The sequence below is a fragment of the Lissotriton vulgaris genome, chromosome 7, assembly GCF_964263255.1.
Source record: "Lissotriton vulgaris chromosome 7, aLisVul1.2, whole genome shotgun sequence".
In the NCBI taxonomy this organism is placed as follows: Eukaryota; Metazoa; Chordata; class Amphibia; order Caudata; family Salamandridae; genus Lissotriton; species Lissotriton vulgaris.
This window is the reverse complement of record NC_141695.1, coordinates 1,006,009,067-1,006,029,602: the sequence shown is the minus strand read 5'-3', so window position 1 is coordinate 1,006,029,602 and position 20,536 is coordinate 1,006,009,067. Positions and strand designations below refer to the sequence as shown.

The 20,536-nt window shown below is 42.3% G+C and overlaps 1 protein-coding gene across 2 annotated transcripts in view; it reads right to left on the bottom strand.

Moving 5' to 3' along the window:
* The window catches only part of SPDL1 (spindle apparatus coiled-coil protein 1), a 387,177-nt gene that overhangs the window by 38,246 nt on the left and 328,395 nt on the right, over window positions 1-20,536 (bottom strand). For both annotated transcript variants that reach the window (XM_086931423.1, XM_086931422.1), the window contains exons 10-11: window positions 18,498-18,685; window positions 15,122-15,482 (exon numbers count right to left, since the gene is read on the bottom strand). In XM_086931423.1, coding sequence (XP_086787549.1) covers window positions 15,122-15,482; window positions 18,498-18,685 — 549 coding nt within the window. The remainder of the gene's footprint in view (window positions 1-15,121; window positions 15,483-18,497; window positions 18,686-20,536) is intronic.

Here is a 20,536-nt window from a genome sequence, read left to right as displayed (position 1 = left end):
AGAGTAAGTATGTTTTTGACCAGGGGGTCTGGCCCCGAGCCCCGGTCCGCCGTGGACGGGCGCAGACGGGCTTGACTTATGCGCGACTTCGGCGCGAAGTCGGCGCTCCCGCTGCGCTCGTCCGCTGCGCTCGTCCGCTGCGCTTCCTCCATACTACCATTAAATAGTAGGGGTGAGGGAGGGCTAGAGCGCTGACCTGCAAGGTTACGATCAGGGCGGAAGTGTTGCCACGAGGCAGGAAGTGCCGATATGATGCTAGTCAACTAGATTAATGTTTACATTTTTCTTAATGTTATATAAATACTGTTTCACTGTCCTTAATGTAGGCTATATTTCAAATTTCAAATACTTCAGATTTTCTTTTTTCCCTTTTGAGATTCCTCAGGAGCATAATACTTGGAAGCTTATATGCAATGTTCTTTTCTTTTGCTATTCCTTATATCCTCCCCATCCTTCCTTTCTCCTTTTTCTATTTAAGTAAAACTACTCAAAAGTTGTTTGCCTAATAGATTTTGATATATATTGGATTCAGTTTACTTAATTATGATTTAATTGTGTCCGCATTTAATTATACTATTTAATTCTCATACTGTCTCATAATGGCCGTATTTAATACTTCTCTTCCATTACCCCCTTTATCCTGCTTACATTATATTTTATATTCTATTATCTGAATACTTAACATTTCCATACTCCTCAAGCACATTTAATACTGTTTACAATTTGTCATACCTATGCACTCAACGTTTCAACGACTCCCCCGGCACGCATAGCCCGAAAGCTAAGACCCGCAGAGAACAGTTCTTTTCCCCATGCAGTATACCTTCCCTTCTTTCGCTTTTCTTTTCTTTCCTTCCAATTCTTTTACTATTTTATTTCTCCTATTTTTGTTCATTCCCTTGTACATTAACAAGTAATTCATACTCATTCTTCCCTCTTGCCTGGAACTTTTTCCTTTACTTCTCTCACCCTTTTTATTCCCTATACCGATTCTTCTTACACCAAATTTAACACCCCATCTACTAACATACACATATCTGCGAACATTTTCTCTGCTTCCCATCCACTACGCATTATTTTGTGGAATGTACATGGTCTTATGCACTTTATTAGGCACAAGAAAGTATTCTCTTATCTACAAGTGAAGGAAACTGATATTGCTCATTTGCAAGAAACTCATTTGGGTGCTCTAGAATCCTCTAAGCTACGACGAAACTAGGTGGGAAAAGTCATTCACTGTGGGCTGACAACACAACTTCCTCCTAACGACAATCATCCACGGAAGTGTGTTGTAGCTATTATAATTCGCAAATCTTTACCCGTTACCATTATCAAAACCTGGACTGATCCAGATGGTAGGAATATTTTTACAATGCTCAAAATAGGAGATAAGATCCTCTGTGTGGGCTCAGTTTATGCTCCGACAGGAGCCAAACGCACTTTCTTTCTTAATCTGAACAGTTTGCTGGTATAAATTGGTGCATCCAGTTATATTATTGGCAGTGATTGGAACCTTGCCTGGGTTGCTATAACTGACAGAGCAGGTCCCCTGGATCGAAATAATGAGGGAGACAGAGCCTTGCTGGGGGACATAATATCAGATTACGGACTAGTGGACCATTGGGGTCTTTGTCACCCTCCTGGGGATCCTGAAGCCCGCGTTTAGCTGCTGTTAAATTATTGGCTCGCCACTCTTATAGTGGTTTGGGATTACCATCTTTAGAACATTATTCTTTAGCCTTACACCTCTCATGATTAGTTTATTTACTTCCGGGTATGACGGATCCTCCACAATGGGTCACATCGGAACACTCCCTACTTAACCAAAGTGATGGCCTTGATTATCTTTATGGAACCTGAATTCAACATTTTTCCCCCTGCATCCAGTGATGCAAGCTACTTATCAAACGTGGTAACAAGCACATCGTCTTCTTAGAGTCACCCACCGCTTGCACTAAAAAAAGCTCCATTTTGGGGCAATGAGAGAATCTGAATAAACGGTCAAGCGCTCCAATGGTCCAGTTGGAAATCAAGAGGCAGCCAAACACTTGAACAAGTCATCTCAAATGGAAAGCTAAAATCCTTTCATTCACTTAGTGAAGAGTTTGGTCTCCCCCCAGACCACACGTCACTTACAGCACTGTCTGAAAAGATTTCGAGGCTCTCCTCCCTGGACTTTGAATCCTTCAACAATTTTAGATTATCTCCTTAAGTGGGGTCGACATAAAATACTGGTAAGCATTTGAATATCATTTTAGATCAGGGGGATGCTGATAGGGTTTGTCAAACTGGGGACATGCTTGGTAAAACCACTACCCGGACTGAAGGAGGGTGTAAACGTGCTTTTAATGTGGACAAAGGGAGGGGTGATTGTACTACCTCAGATATGGGGGATCCCCTCATTAGACAAACTGCATCGGACAGCCTAGGTAAAAGTACCCCTGGTAAGACTATCATAAGTTAGGGGCAGAGGGGAAAATCCATCAACACGGACAACATAAGTTTAAAGGATGATGACACCACAAAGAGATTGGTAAAAAAAAATGATTCAGGGGACAACTTTTTCTCCCTTTCCGATCCCTCTGATTCCTCTGAGGATGAGACTGAACTAACTACTCGGTCTAATCGTAGGGGAGGATGCCTGGACAGCAGCCACAGCGAGATAACCGCTCCCATCGGAAGATCTGGGTACTGACACACCCGGGCACACCAGAAACTAACCCACGGACATTATGCAAGAGATGCAAATTGGGAGAAAACATTAAGGCTGCTGGAGGCATTGATGCCAATTGACTACTCCTTTCTAGCTGAATCCAAGGCAAGCGGTGTGACCGCGTCTACTCAATCAAGCAAAAGTGCCCTGGAGAAACCAGAGGATCTCTCACTGGTGGTCACATACCAGAGCATAATGGCCCATAGAGAGGAGAAGCGTACCGAGAGTCAGCAGACTACGGGAGCTTGTCGGAAACTCTAGAACTTTGTTTGGTGTATTGCAAAATCATGTCAGAATTTGTAGAAAGATTCAATGAGGTAGAAGCACGGATTTCTAATCTGGAGGGTGAATTGGCAGATCAAAAGGTGGTGAGATAAGCACTGCGGTCATCGAAAGATGACACACAATAAGAGCTGACGGACCTTGAAAATCGTCTTTGTCAAAGCAATTTGAGAGTTTGAGATTCCAGAAGACGCAGAAGGACTGGATGCTCGAAAATTTAACATTGATCTTTTCTCTGAGGCTGTCCCAGGACTGTCACAATGGGATTAGAACCAGGAGATTCAGAGAGCGCATATATGTCCCTTCACACAACGTGCAAGACCAGGACAAAGAGCCCCTAGACCAAGAGCAATACTAATTTCAATTAATAACTTTCTTGCTCAGGAAGCAGTCCACGACCTGGCATGTCCAGATCGAAAGAAAATAGGGAAAGGGGTGGAGTTTTTTGTAAGACCTGATTACAGTCACCCGACGGTGGAGAAAAGATGGCAAGTGAGGCAACTTATCTCCCCCTTTCAAGGGTGCTCAAGCCTACTTGCTAAACCCTGCTAAACTGAAATTCATATTTGATGAGCAAGTTCGGTTTTTCACCTCAGATTTGCAGGCCAAAGAATATTTGCAATCCTTATAGATGGGTCGTAGGCTGAAGGCAATTCGATTGTATAGGACTTCTTAGATTTTTTTATGGCGCTCTCTTTGGTGTCTTTTTTTCTTCTCCTCTTTTGTCCTTTATCTCGGACTTTCTTTGATTTTTTTGATGGGGGGTATTGCACCAAATAGTATTTATTAATAGTATGGAGAGGGGACAACCGGGCGGCAGGAGCTTGATCCTTCTCAAGGACTATTAGTCCCAAAGCCTCTTTACGGGGTAAGGGTGGAACAGGGCCTCTGCGGAAGCCCTGTGATGGGGGATGGGGTGGTAGGGGTAGGTTAGCGGCCCTAGGGGAGGGTGGGGGGAGTACAGGGGGCGGGGTTGGGGGGCACAAGATTTAACAATCCATGACATTTTGAGAATTGAAGGAGATAGGTACATGCAACTATATTGTATGGTTATAGACTGGAGAGAAACAGCAACATTTGATAGGGGATCGAAGTGTAATTAGGGACTGATTATCTGTTCCTTTAATGTATGTGGACTGAGGAAAGAGAACGCGTGGTGGTGGAGCTACGGGTGGTCCAACCAGATTTGGCTTGGTTACAGGAAACCCACATACTGTAAACGGAAGATTCTAGCTGAACTTGGTTACCTGGTACAGATATGCACACAACAATCTACAACAAACCGTGGGGAAGCTGTATTAGCCAAACATGGCATACAAGGGTCGGGAAGAGCTCTGGAAGACATACAAGGCCGCTGGGCTATTATTGAATGCCTAATAGGGGTTGTTAAATGTACTGTGTGCACAGTATATGGTTCTAACTTCGGTGAGGCAGCAGTGTTGGAAGGGCTAAACTTAGAACTTGCATCATGGACGACCCCATTGATTTTATTTATACATTTGGGACCCCGGGATCTGCAATCAGGCATAAAAAACTATAAGGGTAGGAAATCCAAAGTGTTTAAAGCTCTACAGCACCTGCTGGCTGATCAGGAGCTGGTTGGTGCTTGGGCTGCTCTGAGAGGCCCTGAGCCGGGCTTTACATTCAACTCCCACCCACACCATAAGTAAGTGAGGTTAGATTTCTTCTTCATCTCAACAGCATTATTGGTAGGAGCTAAATACAAGTATTCCCTCAGATTACGGCAGATCATGGCCCCCTGGTAGTTGATATCCGTGCAATTAGTACACTTCCTAATGTTAGTTTTTTTTTCCGTTTGATAGGAAACTACTGCTGGATGAGGCATTTGTTGTACATATGAATGACTGGATTAGCCAGTTTCTAGTCATAAACCGCAACTCTACCACATGTGGCTACATCTGGGATGCTGTAATGGCTGACTTTAGGGGCGAGACAAGAGAAGCTGGCGACACAGTAACTGTATACAAAACTCCGAATAGCCAAAGAGAATCTTATGTTGGGAATACAAGCTAGCGGGGACATCACACCGTTGCAAATGGAGGTGGCCCGCTGCAAGGCTAAAATTAATCTACAATGGAGCAGGTAAATTGCCATTAAAAACACTCTCAAGAAGGAAGAGAGCTATGAGTATGGTGAGGCTACAAGGCGGTGTTTGGCGCAAAGGTTACGGTCAAGCGAGGTGGCACAAAGAATCAAGGCAATTGATAGATATACATGGTAATCAAGTAGATACTCCCGGTGAGATCCTGAACGTTTTCCACGCTTTATTTAAAGGACTGTATACCGGAGAATGTTCTGAAGCAAAGGCAAGCGAGATCCTGTTGCAAAATCTTAATAGTGAAGCACTGAGCCAGCAGGAGGCAGATATTTTGGAGTCACCAATAACTATGGAGGAGCTTGAGGAAGCCATTGATAGTTTAGCAAATGGTAAAGCGACGGGGCCCGATAAATTGCCTTTAGAGGTATACAAAACTTTTTTTCAGGAATTAAAAACAGATATGTTGGTCACTCCTTAACAAGCACAGTTAGGGGCTGCTCCATTCTCATGGGATGAGGCAAGTATAGTCGTTAAAAAAAATGGTGGCGTCCCGGCTGGCCAGTCATTTCTCCATTAGTGTCAATACGTCAACATGAGTTTATACCAGATATGAGTACAGTCAACCACATTAACAGGATAATAACCCTGTTAGATGCAGCCAACACTCAAGGTAATACATTCGGTATGATACTGTTAGATGCCGAAAAGGCATCTGACCGGGTCACGTGGGACTTCTTATGGGCGGCTTTACGACGGTTGGGCTTTGGCCCAGGCTTTGTTAAATCTATTCAGGTCTTATATTGGACCCCTACTGTTAAAATCTGCATGATGGGCTTAAGAGTCTGAACCTGTGCGCATTACTTGAGGTACAAGACAGGGATGTCCATGCTCCTCACTGTTTGCATTATATATTAATCCTTTTTTAACCATGCTAGAGCAGAGCCCTAGGGTTGAATCTGTCATCTGTAGGCAAGAACAATGTTGTGTATTTGCCAATGCGGACGACATAGCAGTTGTAACACCCAACCTTACTACAGCGGAGACAGAGCAGCTTGCACACAGGTTTGGCTCGGTAGCCGGTTATAAACTTAATATGTCCAAAACCCAGATTATGTGTATAAATCAAGATAGCAGTTATGACCCTAGGGTGATAAACGAGGTGACATATCTGGGTATTAGAATAGGAACTTGTTTAAAGGAACTAGTGGAGGTTAATTGGGGCTCTATTCTAACAATAGTGAAACAACAATTAGACAGACGTGAAAGCTTGCACTGGTCGTTGGTGGCAAGGTGCAATGCCCTTAAAATGATTATTCTACGTAAGGTTTTATATTATTTTACATCAGTCCCATTAGAACTCACCCGAGGCCAGCTGCAACAACTTCAATCAATCTGTGCTACATTTTTATGGGTCCAAGGGAAACCCCGGAGCTATGCGTCTTATGACACTACCTCTGGAGATAGGGGGTTGGGCAGTCCCGGATTTTACACAGTTTTATTATGCCTGTAGCATTCAAAATATGCGAATCTTAGTGTGGCCGGAGAGGAATTCAGCAATATTGCTGAAGCTCCGTTCATCTATCAGATGTTATTGGTTGCTGATGCCAATAACAGTTTTTAGGGCTCGCCAGCTGATGCGCTTGCGCATAGCTGGCGAAGCTCTATAGTGGCTTATTCAGAGTTTAACCACTGGCGATTCCATGCAGTGCATGTGCGCTTTTTAGGTCATTGCGCAAGCGTAAGACCTAAAAAGCGCGTGCACAATGCCACCAGCCGCCTGCCTGCCTGGCATTACCACATCAAAGACAGCCCAGCCTCCCTCCCACAAGCTTCTCAGCGTGCGCTCTGCATTTCTCCTCCCAGCGCATTTCTCATCCCCTAATTATTCACAGCCGGCCGGCCGTACTTTCAGTCTCACAGCCGCCAGGCCGGGTCTCCTTTTATGCTCTCTGATGCTTGTTTAACATGGCAGCTTTCTCACATTTCTCCTCCCCCCTCCCCACAGCAATGCCAAGAGCTTTTTTTTCTACAGTATCCGGACTCTGTCCCTACTTTAATACACACTTTAGCTCCTTATTATCTCTGTCCCCTCCCCCTCTCGCCAGCCACATTTCTTTGCTTCCCTCTCTACCCCTCCCTCCATCGGCTTTCCTTCTTTTTCTTTCCTCCCACATCTCTCCATCCCATTCCCTCCCCCTGCTGCTCTCTGTCTTATCTCCTCCCTCTTCCTTTATCTCCTCTTCCTCCCCGGCACAGAAAGCTCTCGTGACCCGCAGTCCCTTCCCTCGCGCCCTCTCCCTCCCGTCGCCCTGATATCTATCACCATTCCCCTCGCTCACATCATTCTCCTGTCTCTGCCCGCCTTTTCTTCTCACGGTCTCCTCTTTCTGTCTCCACCTTTTACGAACAGCTGTCTCCCTCCCTGCCCTCTTCCCGCAGTCTGCCTTTTCCTCCCCCGCCATGATAAACTGTTGTTTTCCATGATGTGCAGAGCAGCACCGCCCAGCCCAGCCCCACTCCCAATCTCGTGTCTAGTTTCACCGGTGCAAAGTGTGTCGGTACTTCTCTCACGTTAAGCTTTAACTGCGCTTCTGCACTGTGGCCCACGGCTGTATCTGTCCTGTTTTCAGAGCACAATTTTCACAATCGCTTGTCCACTGTTGGTGCTGACGGTTAATCATTCCTACCTTCGTTCTGTGCTCACCCGACCCCTCTAGCTCTCCATTTCATCATACTCTTGTCTCTTATTTTCTTGCCCTTTGTTTCAAGCTTTTTTTAAAGTTTTGTTTTCATTCTTCTGTCCTTTTCCTGATTTGCATTTTCTCTTCATACCAGTTTCTTCTTTTGTTGGTCCATTTTTCTTTCTTTTTTTCCTTATTTGTAATATCAATACATCTAAGTCACGTAAATACAAAACATGTTGCATTACAAATGCTATAGGTGTCACATTTGTGAAAGTTATAACTATTGGCATTGTAAATGACAAAGCTATTAATTTAGCTATTTTAAAAAATAACACAAATAAAAAAAAATCATTTATAAGACCAATAGCTCTAACTTTCCTAATGCGAGCCCTATTGCATTTTCAATGCTTGCTTTAAGATGCCTCTATTTAGTTCCTATAAAAAACACCCGGTTCAATGTTTTAATTACTGTTTTTAAGGTGTGGAAGGCGATACAGAGATGCTTTCAAATTGAGGGGGTCTGCTATTATACTCCCACATCTGCTTTGGTCTTACTGCTGGCTGTTTTTTGGGCTATGACTGTTGATAGATGGAGTAGTAAAGAGCTTTTACAAATAGGCAATTTTTATATCATTGGGAGCTTGGCATCTTATGCTATTCTGGGAGATAAATACCATTTGCCTAAGACAGAATTTTTAACGTTCTTACAAATCCGAGATTATCTCTGTGAAAGACAGCGAGTTATAGAGCGGAATCCGCTTATTGATGCTATTAGAAGCAAAGCCTGTATTGGTGTTTTATACAATCTCCTACTTGACACACAGAGGGATGATCTAGATGCCAAAAATCCTAAGTGGGATAATAGGTTGGGGTGTCAGCGTCTCCGAGTAGAACAATCTATTGATTTTGCAGGGAACTCCCGCTGAAATGCTTGAATTGGGCAGGATTAACGATGGGAAATGTTTTCGCTGCGGAGCAGAGGTGGTAGATATTGTACATATCTTTAATTCATGTGGGCACTTGATTAACCTTCTGGGGGATATTGAGAATTTTCTTCTTGAGATAACCGGTTTAGATATAAATATTACGGCCCAAACAATGCTGCTAGAGATGGCGCAATGGTGGGGCACCAGGCACACAAATTTCGTTATTTGATCTTTTTAGCAACGGCTTTGGCTAGGCTTTGTATAGCCTCGATGTGGTAGCAGAAGGAAGCTCCTACTCTTGAGCTGTGGAGAGTTCGATTTCATGCTATCTTTAATCTTGAATATAGTTTATATTCTCTTAAAGGGTCACGTAGACGGAAGCTGGGTATGCAGATATGGGGCCCTATGGTTGAACATATGAAAGATTGAATATTCATTTTTAAAACCATCTGTGATATATCTATCTAAAATCATGTAATATTTGTCTGTTTTAATCCTTTGGATGTATTATCTGTCTTTTTCTTACCCTTGATCAGCTTTTATATATATTCTTCTAATGAACTGCAAACTTTATTTTTACGTCATGGATTTAAATAAAATAAATAAATATATAACATACTTATCCGAATCTTTGCAATTCTGTAACCATTGACATGAATGTATATTTTCTTTGCGCCGTTTTTTGCTGTTTTTTTTTGCCTTGTTTCAATTTTTCGAAAAACAGATGGCTCCTTGTATTTTTCAAAGAACTATTGAGGTCACCTTGCTTCCTCCTTTCTGCAATTTTTGTGCATATTTCATATAATTGTCTATGAATATTACCTGTTGAGATATTGTTGTATGCTTAACACTATTCACACAAGTTTCAACTGGGTCTATGGGTACCCTCCAGTGGGTTTTCACTGTTCACATGTATGATGGCACAGTCTAGTCATCAGGAGCTTTCTGAAAGATGACATCTCATGGCTTTCACTTTCGCCCTCTTCTCAACCCTTGCTCTCTACTTCCTCTTACTTTTCATCAAGGTCTTCCTTGTGCCTTCAATCGTTAAACTTTCTTCCACTTTCTAATCATCACTTGCTTTGCTCTCACTTTTTACCTCTCCCTCCTCCGTCTTCCACTCCCAAGAAATAATTGTACTATCTTCCTCTCTTCATCTTCGTGCTTTCTATCCATTTCACAGTGTTATGTCACTTCCTCCATCTGTCAATTCGTATCAATTTTGGAGATGTGCCAAAATATAGACTTTGAAATATGGACGTGCAACAATACCGGCAACAAGATGTCTACCTGCTCAATATCATTTAGGTAAGTAGATATGGAATATCTATATTCCACTAAGTTCGATATATTGGATTCTATACTGTTGCAGGTCAGTATCTTTTGTAGCTAATATTTTGACAAATGACCCTTACCTTTTAACTTATTTTCTGCTCTTTACATTATCCAGCAAGTCTCCTTCGCACTCAGTCTTTACCACTACCATTCACCCTAAAGTACTCCTGCATGTCCCTATATTGCTCATTTGGTCTGTAATTGTTGCAGTGATTGGTATGGATGATTTTAAAAGCCAGTCAAGTTGGCACACTGCAATCAGCAGCGAGAGACGGGTAGTGTCTGGGAAGCATCCAAGCCTCCGTAAAATACTAATTTTTTTTATAAAAAGGCTTTTTTTTTTTCTTACGGACACATTTCTTCACCAGTTCCTGGCGGTTAAGGGGACTATTTTCTGTGCAACTGACAACACCGCATGGGCAGAATGTCTCACTAATACAAAGGAACCAATGGAAGAAGTGGACTGATCAATTACCCAATGCTGTATGTTGTGGTGGGAGGAACAACAGGCACATGACACTGCAACAGACCACTGGATGAAGGGAGTTGACAAAGCCACTATATATATATATATATATATATATATATTTTATTTTTTTCACTGAAAAAAACATAGGTTTCAGGCCTTATATAGTTAGGAATTAGCATTTAAAAAACCTTTGAAAAACACTCAAAAAACTATAAGTTTTAGGGGTGTTATAGTTAGCTGGAGATTTCACTCATACAAAACCATTGAAATTGCTCCTATATAGTTATTTGTACTAACTATATTTCGCGCACCCCCAATCCACTGCTGATGATGTCGCATATTAGATCATTCATGACATGGTCAGTGACATCACCCTGACCCCCTGAGCAGGCCTAGGGAGTCAGAGTGCTTCTACCCTGCCCCTTTTTTGAGTTCTACATGTTTGTTTTTCTGCTTTCCTGTGCCTCAGTCTACCGAGGCACAAGATGGCTGCCAACAATTTCTCTTTTGGAGTGTTGACAGACATTGGTAGCCAATCAGCATGCAGCTCCCGCACGCGAAGGTCCGCGCACGTACGCGTACGGTGCGCGCTTATAGATATATACATTTTTTCAAATTCGAATTTCTCAACATCTACTGGAGGGATTTACACCATTTAAACAAAAGGGCGATCTGCGAATCAGACTCTACCATTTTGCAAAATTTGGTGTAATTCCGTTCAGCGGTTCGGGCTGTAGCAGTTTCTAATCGTCCTATGGAAATTAACATGGGGAAACACGTTTTGGGACCCCCCCTTTTTTCTCGCCCCCGCTTGACGAATCCCCCCAAAACTTGCATGGTAGGAGCGAAGCGGAGCAGGCCATCTTCGTTGAGAAATTAGCGAAGATTCATCAACCGGCTCAAGTTATTCCCAATAGAATGTTGTGGAGTTCCTATGGAAACTAGGTCCTAACTATAGATATATGTGTGTGTGTGTATATATATATATATATATATATATATATATATATATATATATATATATATATATATATATATATATATATATATATATATATATATATATATATATATATATATATATATATATATATATATATATATATATATATATATATATATATATATATATATATATATATATATATATATATATATATATATATATATATATATATATATATATATATATATATATATATTTTTTTTTTTTTTTTCTTTCTAGAAGATGAGAATGTCTTGGCTAACGTCAGACCTAAACAGTGAAAAAATTGAGTAAAGAGGTCAATGCATGAAACCAATATATGGTGGCATTCTCACAGCACAGAAAAGGCCAGATATTGCTCAATTTTACGTTCACCAAATCATGAGAGCAACAACGTTCGCTCAATTTATGCTAAATTACTGACTTACTAGGGGAGCGGAAAAACATCACCAGTGGCAAAAAGAACATACCCATTGGTATCAAAATCTGCCAAAATCTCCGTGGCATAGTGATCATTTAAATTAAATTAACTGTTAAGCAGCTGTTTAATTTTCCATACACCACCAAATATCAACTTCAACATGGTCAGGAATCACAGTATGTCTACAGCCAAAATGTTGTCCAAGACAACATTTATACTTCCACAATTTCCACAGTCAGTCAGTCAATGAACTTTATTTCGGCCATAGGCCATAAAAGCGGTACACAGATAAAACATCAGTAGAAATGTCTGACATAGAAAACGAAGAAATAAACAGTATAAAATAATGTATAGAAGTGTGACTGAGTTGTTACAATAAAAACCTCTAACAGTAAAAAGAAGGCTCTACATGTGTCAAACGGAAGTTTAAAGCTTACAACCAAAGGCAACTACAGAACTCTAGACCAGAATTTGCCTTGTACACTTTCTACTAAGAAACGGTGCCCCTGGCAGGTTCAGTTAGAGTAATAGTGAGAACATAGCCTCAGTCATGTAAGTGATATTATTGTTTTTAGTCTGATCTCGCCAAGAGACGGGTATAATGGGGGTTTCAGGGCCGAATTGGGAGCCAAATGCATTCCTGGATAACGTTTTAAAACTAGTACCATACTGAATGGAGCAAGTCTGTGAAACCAGCTCATATGACCCTATCCAAACAGGGTACAGAAAGCTGAGTAGAATGCGGGTGACATGCCTGCCACTGACAGAATCTTCTGAAACTTTCCAATACTCAATGGTCTGGCGTAGCATCAGGGATCCGAATTACTGCAGCAAATAATATATGTGTATGAGAGCATTTTGTGGCACTCTCTTAGAGAAAGTTTCAGGGATAGATCGGGTTGAGGGAACCTTTGCCAACCCTGCCATAAAGGCACTCCTCTAATTCTTAGACTGCCATGGGTTTTTAAAATGTGCCAATATTTTCCATACAACAGAACAACACACCTGTAGGGATATTACTGTTTTCCTGACTCTCCGGTAATATCAGATATGTCTTCCCTTGAATGACATGCATACACTACAGTCGGAATGCTTTAGAGACTGATCGTGACCTGTCTCAGCCACTCCCAATAAGCTATACTTGGTCTTTGCAAAGTTGTATCATCAGCGTTCATAAGATGATGCTTTAGTTGGGAGAGGAAAGGACTCTTCTAAGGGGTCTCAGGCATATAATAATACCTTTGTGGTGGCAAAATACATAACATTGTACCTTCAAAGAAAAGGTGATGGGTTGACATACCTCACTGGCAAGCTGCATTAAAGCAAGCTTGAATACAGGTAAAACTAAGCAGTCTGTTTAAAAAAACACCAAGTTAAAAAGAAAGGATGCCTCAAAGAACCAATATTGTAAACCAGGGGCTCTGCCACCTATGAGCCCTAGGAGCCACTGCTAAATCAGATTATTGCACTTATAATTTAATTCAACAGCGTATATGAAAACACAATTTTTTGTTTGCATGAACTAAGCAGTGTGAAGGTCAGCCCTCTCAGCCTCTCCTATGGCTGGAGGGGTAGGAGTGGGCTGAGTGATGATCCAGCTTCAAAGTGTTTAGAAACACAGCATTGTGTAGGATGTCTGGACTGTGCATGTGAGGGGAGGGGCTTAGATCAACTACAATCCCCTAACACAGGCACACTCAATTTTATTAAGCACACATACTGGGCATGTCTCAGGCAGCAAAGGCTATGTGCTATAATGGGTTGGTCAGGGTGCACATCAGTGCATCCCCGAGGCCATTGAGGAGCTGCACAGAACAGCAGTGGCTGGCCCCCCAGTTTCTAGTCTTAACAAAAAGCTGAGAGAAGGCTTGAGGTGGGACTTCCCCTGAAAGCCGGCCCAGCTGCGCTGTCTGGCTCTTTGTTAAGAATCATGGGCTGCTGGTGCCCTTGCCCAGCACCGGATTCCTTGCCGTGCTACTTCCATGGAGCCTCCGAGTTGTCACAACAAGAAGAAAGGTAAATAAAAATAAAAAACGTGCCATTTCTCTGTGGATGTGAGGCTGAAATTGTGTTTGAGTGATTGAGAATGAGAATGAGTGACTGTGTTAGTTTAATGTGTTTGAGAAAGTCAATCAAAATGAAACAGTGAGACTCAATGAGTGAGAGAGAGTAGGTATGAATAAGGGAAAACGTGGGAGTGAGAAAAGCACTGTTAGTGAGGTAGAACAAGTGAGTAAGAAGACCGACTATGAGAGGAAGTGGCAGCGAGTAAGCATTGGCTATCAATGGTACAGACAGGTGCAGTTGAACCACGGCACAAATGCCCTGGTGCAACTGCTGCACTATTAAAGCAGAACACCTGTACCCCAGAATTTAAAATCAGAGCCCCTGTAAACCAGTAGTTGTGAGCGAGTGTCAGTGAATGTATGAGTGTGTGCAAGTGCATTTGAGGATGAGAAAGTGAGTGTGAGTATATGCACAGATTCGTGTGCGAGGGAACCCGAGGCAAAGTTTGAAAACAATCATTTGAACCCCTGGCAAGTATTACCACCACCACTTTCAGAGATCACAAGTTGCATCTGTTGTCAACATAGGCAAAGTGAATAGCTTGCCTTAGTACGTTGACATCCACTTTTAAGCTACGTTTTTTTCCAACTGTATCCTCACGCCATGCCATTTTGTTCTTACAACTGACAGAGAGCAATGCAAAGGTCGTAATGGCTCAAAAGGTTCAATCCTGCACCACAGCTTGAGTTCAGCAAATGGCATGTTATGAATGATATGACATTTATACCGGCCCCTGCTAATGTGGCATGGCCTTGGGGGGTTTCAGTGTGCACATAATAACATGGGTGAATTTACATTTTTCATTATAAGAAATGAAAATAAACCAGAGAGGAAGAGAAAAATTGAAAAACCATATCCCATCCAGCAGTAGACCAAAGAGACAGTCAGTCATTCAGCATAAAGCAACATTGCGGCTTCAATAGTAAAGAAGAAAACTAGTTGATTTGGAAACCCTGCAGTTTCATTAAAATGGGAAGTTCAGTGTTCTCTTGTTGCATGCAGTTACTTGAGTCTTTTGAAGGGTCTGGGGAATTTAAGCGTTGGCATGCGGATTTGAGAAACTGCATTGCATGTAAAACTCAGAAAAAAGATAAAGAAACGAATAGCACAGCTCATGCAACGAAAGAAGATAGATGATCTTTCCTCAATTCCTTGAGCACAGACGGGAGCAGACACTGACCTTGGAGAAGCAGGTATTTTGGAGTTTTCACACCTGTTACTTTCATTTAAAGCTGGTACATCACTTCTGTCGTCCACAATTCTCACTCGCTTCCGTTCCTTTGCTGGATTCTCAGTGACTAAGTGGTCTTCTTTAGGAGTCAGCAAGTTTACTGATCCTTCCACAGAAACGCATTGTTCTGAACATGTTCCAATAAGGTTTTCACCAAAATCTTTCATAAGCACATTTTTCTCGCCCATATTTACAGAAAGCTTCGTAGAATTTTCGTCAACTAATACACCATCAATTGCACCAGAGGCAGAATCCGTGTCAACTGGAAGAATCTCTTGTTTCCTTTTCAGAGTGCGCAGTTTTGCCATTTCTGGAAAAGAAAAACATTTTTCGTTCACATAAACATGAACGACTCGTTATGAAAACAACCCCCTCCACTATTATCTGCGTAGAAAAGAAGAAACGAGAAATAAAAACGTGTCAAGCAAACGTGTGTACTCTTTCTTTTATTTTATTTTTTTTAAAACCACTATATTGAACCTTTTCCATAGAAAACGTAGGAATGTATATCATACAGTTTGAAGAACCAGATACAATGAATTCTGTGTAAAGAGAAAATACTTGGAATGTGTAGGATTGTGTTGCACCACTTTACTGAGGAGTTGTTATTGAAGAACACCCCGTTTACTCTGCAAATCGTGTAAGGTTCAGAGTCTGGGGGCACTAGTAAAGGCCTCCTCACCTGGAACACCTAGACCTGGAAGCCCCAGAAGTGAGAAGCGGTCAGAGATACAGGCTTAAGGACCGAGATCATGAGAAGGCAGTAAACATGTACGGTCAAGGGAAAAGGAAGCCTCCAGATATGGCACAGGTAAGCCCAGAAATGGGAACCCAGTTTCTTGAGATGCATGGATGTCCCCGACTCTTCTACATCTTCTGGGTCCAGCCCTGACATAAGTCGTGGCTTGCATTCCACTATTTCAGTACATGGTCAGTTCTCCCCTGGAGACCACTGTGTATTTGTGATACTTAGATGTTCTATTTCCAAAGTATTATCGGGTAGGAGATAATGCAATTAGTTAATACATATTTTTTTATAACTACACTGTGTGGTTCTTTTTCACTTAACCTATACCATACGATTAAGTACTGGTAAAATGACCTGCTTAACACACCTCCTGGACTAAGCCTGAAGGCGGCTCTCCACAGCTACCAGTTAGAAAGTTTAAGGCAGTCTAAGACCATTAAAATCATCAAAAGGGTTGTCTGAATTAGTGCAGCACAAGTGAGCACAATATACTAGGCCAGCCTCCTACAGGAATCTTCATCCTGCTTAAGCAGAAATAACAGATAGCTGCCAAGATCAGGAGTGAGATTAAACTTGAGTCCTGCTGTGTCAGCAACATCCATATGAGCTAGAAAATATACGCTGCTTCACCCCTTTCACGGTATACCACAGCATCACAGACCTTCAGAAACAATGTCTCCACTGGTGTTGCTCAGATTCATAAGTATCAAAGCTGGGGTTGCAACTCTGACCCTAAAGTCAGCAAGAAACATCTCTAGACCACATCACATCCCACAACCATTAATAGCATTCATGAACTCAACTAAAAGAAATGATGTTCTGTCATCTTCCTTGAGTAGAGTAACTTTAGTTCATTTGTAGACTTGTGTGCCATTTATTTTAAATTATTCAATGACAATCTCTTACTGCAATTATTTTAATTAAATAATACACCAATAGAAAGTTGTACAATTCAACTGAGTGCTTCTGCGATACTCACTGGGCGCCCTACCAATATTAAAGGGATGTGGCTAGCCACACAGCACAAGTGCAGCGTTTCCGTCTCTGTTCAAGAACGCAAATAAGAAAGCCTACGTTTCTTCAGGAAGGAGACATTTGAACGAGGTCTAGAGAAAACGACACTATCAAAGAACTTGTTTTTAATAGCCCCTTTCCAATGTATACCTAATAAATACGTTTTGGCAATCTGTGGTGTGGTTTACAACACTGGGGAGGGATGTTAAGGAGTACATCATTCATATCATTAAATAATACATTATGATCTAAAAGGTAGGGTATAGTGCATCAAGTACTTATCTTATTACCGATCAATAGGCCCCAAACGTGTATGCATGACATCATGCTGATGCCGTATGATTAATCCATGCTATTCTTGTAGAGACATTTTTATAAAAATTGTGCATAGCTAGAAGATAAGGGGCATTGCTGTCAGGAGTCATTAACCGCTACTATGCTGTGTTTCTGAACAAACCCTCCAGTGAAAATGGTTGCCTTGCCCCTCTGCTTTGCAAAAGATCTCTAGGAGACTACGTCATTAACAGGTTAGAATGCGCTCACCCAGCAAACGGTTACCATGTCGTTGATGATAGGCAGCAATACTAATCAGGCATAATGCTACATAACCTCATATTTGCCATAAGAGGAGGAAGACTAACTGTACGATCCAAGTCCCTTGCCTGTCTCACAATAGTCGCACAGGCTGTACTAACTAAGATGTGTGTGTGAAAGTTTTACGTTGCTCAACAGATCTGAGAACAAAGGTAAGAAAGGATTTTGCTAATGAATCATAATGTTTGGTGTTTTCGTATTATTATTTTTTACCTTTGGTAGCATTTGACTTGCAATCATGACAATGGTGATCCTTGTATTGTTGGGGGTTTGCTCACCTTAACCCACTGGAGAGGGAGAAAGGGGGATAGAGATAGAGGGCGGGGAGAGAGAGAGAGAGTTTTTTTGGGGGTAGGGTCTGGGAAACGGGTATGGCCCTTACAAGCCTTGCATGGTCTCCGACAGGTCTATTCTCCTAAAATGTCTCTCCTACAAATGTGTGTATCCCAAAGGGAGGGGCTTACGATACACGTCCTTTTTCCGCAGAGGGATGTGTTTTCCAAAACTCAGGTAGCAATGGAAATCGAACAGGTTTTAGCCCACAAAAAATGGGGGATTCAAACAACACTTTGCAGTAAAGTGCAAGTGCCAAACACCCATTTACAAGGTATGTGCATTGCCCAAGATGACAGCCAGCAGATTTGGTATCTAGCTTAAAAACAATGCAGGTTCTAGCAGACATTACTGTGAGGGGGCTTGTTTGGAGGCAAAGGAGATATGCCATGATCACGTCAGCTCACTCTACGAAATGACTGGCTGAACTACTTTCCCATCTGCACCTCGATAGCAATACGTGGGGCTTTTTACACATTACGATTTATCCAATCTGGCCCCAGTTAACAGGCACTGTAAAGGTAAGCACGAAAGGGCTCGAGGGTTCATTTACAGTGAAAATTGGATAAAAATGAATGAGTTCACTGGACTTCACATAACAATTACGCTTACATTCTAAAGACCAGTACAGCTTACCGTCAGGCTCGTATTTCATTTTCACCTCATCCAAATTGATTCGCAGTTTCATGTTTTCACTCTGGCAAAGTTTAAGGTGCCTCTCATTAGTAAACAGTTTTCTTTCAAGTTCCAGGACCCGCTGGCTTTCAGCTAATGCTTTCATCCGTTGTAATGAAAGCTCATCTTTTATTTTTTCAATCTCCTTACTGTGGGGAAAACAAGGATATGACAATGGGAATATATCACTCATCGAAAATAAATAGTTTTTTCATTGATGGATAAATGTGCTATGTAGTGCAAAAGCACTTGAGTTTTTAGATAGTAAAGTGATTTTTTTCCAATGGAAAATCAGATTACCAAACAGGTCCTAACAATTTTTTTAGCACCGAGCTCCCGGATGAGAGGAGTAAACTTGACAGAGTTGCAGAAAGATAAAGCCAACGCGAGAGTTTTAATTATTCAGTGTGACATCTACAAATAGTGATTTGATGAATGAGGGAGGGGGCTGGAAATAAAGAGCTTAATGTTTGAGAAGACGAGATGTTTGCTAGGAGACATTTTATCAAGTAATGCATTGAGCTCCAACAAACAAAATGAAAGGTGGGAGTCCATGCGCTCCCATTTCCTGACTCTAATAGCAAGACTTGTGATTGGGTTGTCTAGTAGTTTGAAGTGATTAATAAACTGCTTTTGGCAGACAAGTCCAGATTCTGCTGTAGAAAGCAAGCCGCACACAGAAAAAGCTTGTCCCTAGAAAACCCAAGCTGGGCATATCACGAAGACAAGAACAGGCTACTTACCTATGATAACGCGCTTTCTGGTAAAGACTATCTGACTGCAGATTCATAACCTTTTAAATACTTTCCCAGGCGTCAGACTGAATCCGGAAACGTTTTAGCAGTACCCATGAGCACTGTTCCACTCCGGAAATGGCATGAGAGCCAATATAGGCACCACTCCCGAGTGCGGACATCATTTGCTTTAGAGACTGTCTGCTCCCCCAGAAGCAGAGCCCCAGCATCAAATTGGCTTTGAACAGTGTGCAGATTCCTAAACCAGGAATCTTTTTAAATCGACAGAGCAAGGAAACTGCAGTTAGTTAGTCTCGCTGCCAGATAGAGCAGTAGCTTTTCTTCTGCTAGAGACACCGAACTACAGATTCCTCACCTTTCTGAATAAATACCAAGGCAATACTGGGTCGGTGAAGTGGCTCAAACCAAGAAGTACTGTAGAACCAAGTTGCTGAAATGCCCATCGGTGTACCTGGCGGTCATGATAGAGTAAGTCTTTGTGAATGTATAGAGGGACACTCACACTGCTGTCAGGCAGATGTGTAGGATTGGAGCCCAGCAAGCCAAAGCAGTGGTAGCAGCCGTGCTCTGGTGGAATGAGCCCTTTACTCTTCCATAGACTGCTTCTTGACCAAAGCACAGCAGATCTCGATGCAGAGCACGATCCACACAGATATGGTCCTTTTCTGGACAGTTCTACCCTTCTTCACACCCACAAACTGAATAAAGAGCTGCTCGTCCACTCGGTGTTCTCTGGTGTGAAATCTGACAAATTCGATGTACATAGACAGCATTCATTTCACTTCTTCTCCCACTCCTCTCCCTGTGGGCACCATGGATACTGTAAATTATTGACCGTATCACCCTGCCAGTAAGAACCCGTACCCCTATGCATATGTACAGCCATTCTAGGCACCATGGCCTTTTTACCCATTGGAATCCCCAGCTTCCCTCCTGCGCGTATCTTGCACCCCCTCTCTCATGTGTAGGCCATGAAACCCGCTCCCTTTGCGCGACCCTGATGTGAAAGGTAACCCTCCTGCTTGACCCAGGCCTTCTCCATTCCCCTCTCGAAGAAGCATCCTTCGCCTCAGCTGACACGGCCCCCCCCCAATTGTATCTGACTGCCCCTGTTCCCCCATGTACAGGTCGTAAGATCTCTCTCTCTCCCTCTCTCTCTGCGCGGCTCTGGCCCTGCACGCACCCCGTCCTCCCCCCTCCCTCTCCTCACATGAACAAGTCATAAACCCTCTTCTTTCGCAAAGC